The 3,955-nt window shown below is 53.5% G+C and overlaps 1 protein-coding gene across 1 annotated transcript; it reads left to right on the forward strand.

Annotated features, from left to right (window-relative positions):
* Positions 1–291: 291 nt before the first annotated feature.
* On the forward strand, positions 292–1,239 carry LOC128948884 (olfactory receptor 14J1-like). Its single transcript, XM_054293644.1, has one exon. It carries the CDS (start codon positions 307–309, stop codon positions 1,237–1,239), a length of 933 nt encoding a protein of 310 aa, XP_054149619.1. The 5' UTR covers positions 292–306.
* The last annotated feature ends 2,716 nt before the right edge of the window (positions 1,240–3,955 follow it).

The following is a 3,955-nucleotide window of genomic DNA, read 5'->3' on the forward strand; positions in this document are numbered from 1 at the left end:
TAGAAGCAATTCCCCTGTCAAATCTTGAACATCCAGCCTTGTCCCTCTGCCACATGGCCACAAATCCAGGGCAGCAGGGCGGGGATGGCTCCTTGAGAGCCCCCAAGCACAGGCCTGGCTGCTCCTGGCACACTCAGCTGGCACAACTGGAGCTCAGGCAGGGACATGGCTGAAGGTTTTCCCAGAGCAGGAACAAGGCTACAGGAACAGTCTGCAGGGAATGGCCCAGGCTTGGCTCAAAGCAGCCCATCCTGACTTGTAACTGTCCTTTCTCCATGAACAGGTCCCCATGCCCAGCCCCAGCAAATGTCCAACAGCAGCTCCATCAGGCACTTCCTCCTGCTGGCATTGGCAGACACGCGGCAGCTGCAGCTCCTGCACTTCTGCCTCTTGCTGGGCATCTCCCTGGCTGCCCTCCTGGGCAATGGCCTCATCATCAGCACCGTAGCCTGCAGCCACCACCTGCACACACCCATGTTCTTCTTCCTGCTCAACCTGGCCCTCACTGACCTGGGCTCCATCTGCACCACTGTCCCCAAAACCATGCACAATTCCCTCTGGGACACCAGGGACATCTCCTACACTGCATGTGCTGCTCAGCTCTTTTTCTTTCTGTTCTTCATCTCAGCAGAATTTTGCCTCCTGACCATCATGAGCTACGACCGCTACGTGTCCATCTGCAAACCCCTGCACTATGGGACCCTCCTGGGCAGCAGAGCTTGTGCCCACATGGCAGCAGCTGCCTGGGCCAGTGCCTTTCTCTACTCACTGCTGCACACAGCCAATACATTTTCTCTGCCCCTGTGCCATGGCAATGTCCTGGGCCAGTTCTTCTGTGAAATTCCCCAGATCCTCAAGCTCTCCTGCTACAAATCCTATCTCAGGGAATTTGGGCTCATTGCAGTTAGTGTCTGTTTTGGTTTTGGCTGTTTTGTGTTCATTGTTTTCTCCTATGTGCAGATCTTCAGGGCTGTGCTGAGGATCCCCTCTGAGCAGGGACGGCACAAAGCCTTTTCCACCTGCCTCCCTCACCTGGCTGTGGTCTCCCTGTTCCTCAGCACTGGCACATTTGCACATCTGAAGCCCCCTTCCCTGTCCTCCCCATCCCTGGATCTGGCCCTGTCAGTTCTGTACTCGGTGGTGCCTCCAGCCCTGAACCCCCTCATCTACAGCCTGAGGAACCAGGAGCTCAAGGCTGCAGTGAGGAGACTGATCACTGGATGCTTTCAGGAACATTAAACTACTAGCCAATTTCTGCCAATCACTTGTACTAAAAGACATCTTTCATACTTCTTGTTGCTTTGGTTGTGGTTTGTTCTTTTTTTCCTTTGTATTAGTTTTTCACATTGTCCACAAAGAAATGTCATTGTTTGTGCCATTTCTCATTTTGTTTCTCTCTACCTTCCATGTGGCCAGAGACTGTGTCAATGAGGGGCAGCACTCTTGGTGGCTTTAAAGGACCCAAAGGATCTCCCAGCAAAGTTTTCTGCAGAGATGCCCTTTTGTTGCCTTCTCAGGAGCTGCAGCAGCAATATCTGTGTGCAGAGCTGGGGTCAGATCAGTGCTAGCACAGCATCTCTGGTCCTGCTGGCCACACCATTCCTGATCCAGGCCAGGAGCCATTGGCCTGCTTGGCCACCTGGGCACACTGCTGGCTCATGTCCAGCCTGCTGTCCATCAGTCCCTGCAGGTCCCTTTCTGCCTGGCTGCTCTCCAGCCACTCTGTCCCCAGCCTGTAGCGCTGCAGGGGTTGTTGTGGCCAAAGTGCAGGACCCAGCACTTGGTCTTTATAAACCTGACCTTGTTGGATTCATCCCCTGGCTCCAGCCTGTCCAGGTCACTGTGCAGAGCCCTCCTATGTTCCCACAGAATCAACACTCAGATCCAGCTTGGTGTCATCTGCAAAGACGTCCTTGGTTTCGTGGAGCCCCTCAGTGTCACAATGGCCTCCTTGTTACACCAGGCCCTGCACTGTCACACTGGTCTCCTTGGTTCCATGAGACCAGGCAGAGCAACAATGGTTTCCTTGGTTCCATGGGGCCCCAAAATGTGACAGTTGACCCTTTGGTTCTGTGGGGCTTCACAGTGTCACAATATTCTCATTGGCGCTGCAGTTCCACAGTGGCCCCTTGGTTCCATGGGGCCCCAGAGTGTCACAATGGCCCCATGGTTACATGAGATCCCACACTGTCACCATGGTCTCTGGGGTTCCACAAGTCCCTTCAGCATCACAATGTCCCCTTGGTTCCATGAAGCCCCACAGTGTCAGAACAGCCCCTTGGTTCCACTGGGCCCTGGAGTCTCCCAATGGTCTCCTTGGGTTTGCAGAGTCAAAATGGTGAAACCCCTTGGTTACACAAGGCCCTGCAGTGTCACAATGGCCTCTGTGGTTCCACAAGGACCCAGAGTGTCGCGGTGCACTCCCTGGCTCCATTTGGCCCCACAGCACCACAGTGGACCCCTGGTTCTGTGGGGCTGCACAGTGTCACCATGGTCCTCTTAATTCCATGAGGCCCTGCAGTGTCACAATGGCCCCAGAGTGTCCCAATCATCACAGAATGACAGAATCAAGTAGGCTGGAAAAGACCTTTGGGATCATCAAGCCCAACCAATGCCCTAGTACTGCCTTGTCACCCAGACCATGCCACTAAGTGCCTCTGGAGAGGGACAGTGACTCTGCCCCCTCCCCCCTGGCCAGCCCATTCCAGTTCCCACTCACCCTTTCTGTGAAGAACTTCTTCCTATTGTCCAGCCTAAACTTCCCCTGGTGCAGCTTAAGGCTGTGTCTTCTTCTCCTGCTCTCCAGCAGATCCACAATCACACCCAGCTTGGTGCCATCTGCAATTTGTGAATGCTGGACTCGATCCCCTCAGCCAGATCATCAGTGAAGATATTAAACAGGACTGGGCCCAACACAGATCCCTGGGGGACACCACCAGTGCCTGGACACCAGCGGGGTGCAGCACCATCCCCTCCACTCTCTGGGCCCAGCCTCCAGTCAGCTCTTTACCCTGGGAAGGGTGAACATGTCCAAGCCATGGGCTGCAGTTTTTCCAGGGAATTCTGTGGCTCATGGTTTTAAAGGCTTTGAAGTCCAGGCACACAAAATCCACAGCCTTTCATGCATCCACAGATGGGTCACCTGGTCATAAAAGGAGACCGGATTGATCAGGCAGGACCTGCCACCCCTAAATCCGGGCTGGCTGGCTCTGATCCCTCGGCCATCCTGTGGGTGCCCTGTGAGGGCACTCAGGGTGATCTGTTCCAACACCTTGCCGGGCACCCAGGTCAGGCTGACAGGCCTGGAGTTCCCCAGCTCCTCCTTCCAGCCCTTCTTGGCGATGGGCTCACATTGGCACCTCCAATGCTCTGGGACCTCCCTAGTGAGCCAGGACTGATGGTAAATGATGGAGAGCAACTTGGGGAGCTCATCCACAGCTCCCTCATCCCCCTGGGATGGATCCCATCTCATCCCACACACCTGTGAGCATCTGAGTGGCTCAGCAGGTCACCAACTGCTCCCTCCTGGATTCCAGGGGGCTGTTCTGCTCCCTGTGCCCATCTACCAGCTCAGGAGAACACTTGTCCTGAGGACAGCCTGTCCTAATATTGAAAATTGAGACAAACAAGGTGTTAAGTAGCTCAGCCTTGTCTTTATCTTTAGTTACTGTATTTCCTACTGCATCCAATAAATAGTAGAGGTTCTGTTTGTCTGGTGTTTTGCTATAATTTTATTTATAGAAACATTTCCTATTATTTTTCACAGAAGTGGCCAGGTTAAGCTCTAGTTGAGCTTTCACCTCCTTCCTTTTCTTTTTGCATAACTTAACAACATTCTTAAACACTTTCTGAGTTGCCTGTTCTTCTTTCCAAAAGTGATGCACCCTCTTTTTACACCTGAGTTCCCACAAAGGCTCCGTGGGCAGCCAGGACAGTCATTTTCCTCTATAGATCA

This window comes from Melozone crissalis, unplaced genomic scaffold, assembly GCF_028551555.1.
Source record: "Melozone crissalis strain CALT ecotype California unplaced genomic scaffold, PUWL_Pcris_2 ptg000165l_1, whole genome shotgun sequence".
Taxonomy (NCBI): domain Eukaryota; kingdom Metazoa; phylum Chordata; class Aves; order Passeriformes; family Passerellidae; genus Melozone; species Melozone crissalis.

Bases quoted from the DNA above. Each gene is read 5' to 3' on its own strand.
- LOC128948884 (XM_054293644.1), top strand. From the start codon at position 307: ATGTCCAACAGCAGCTCCATCAGGCACTTCCTCCTGCTGGCATTGGCA.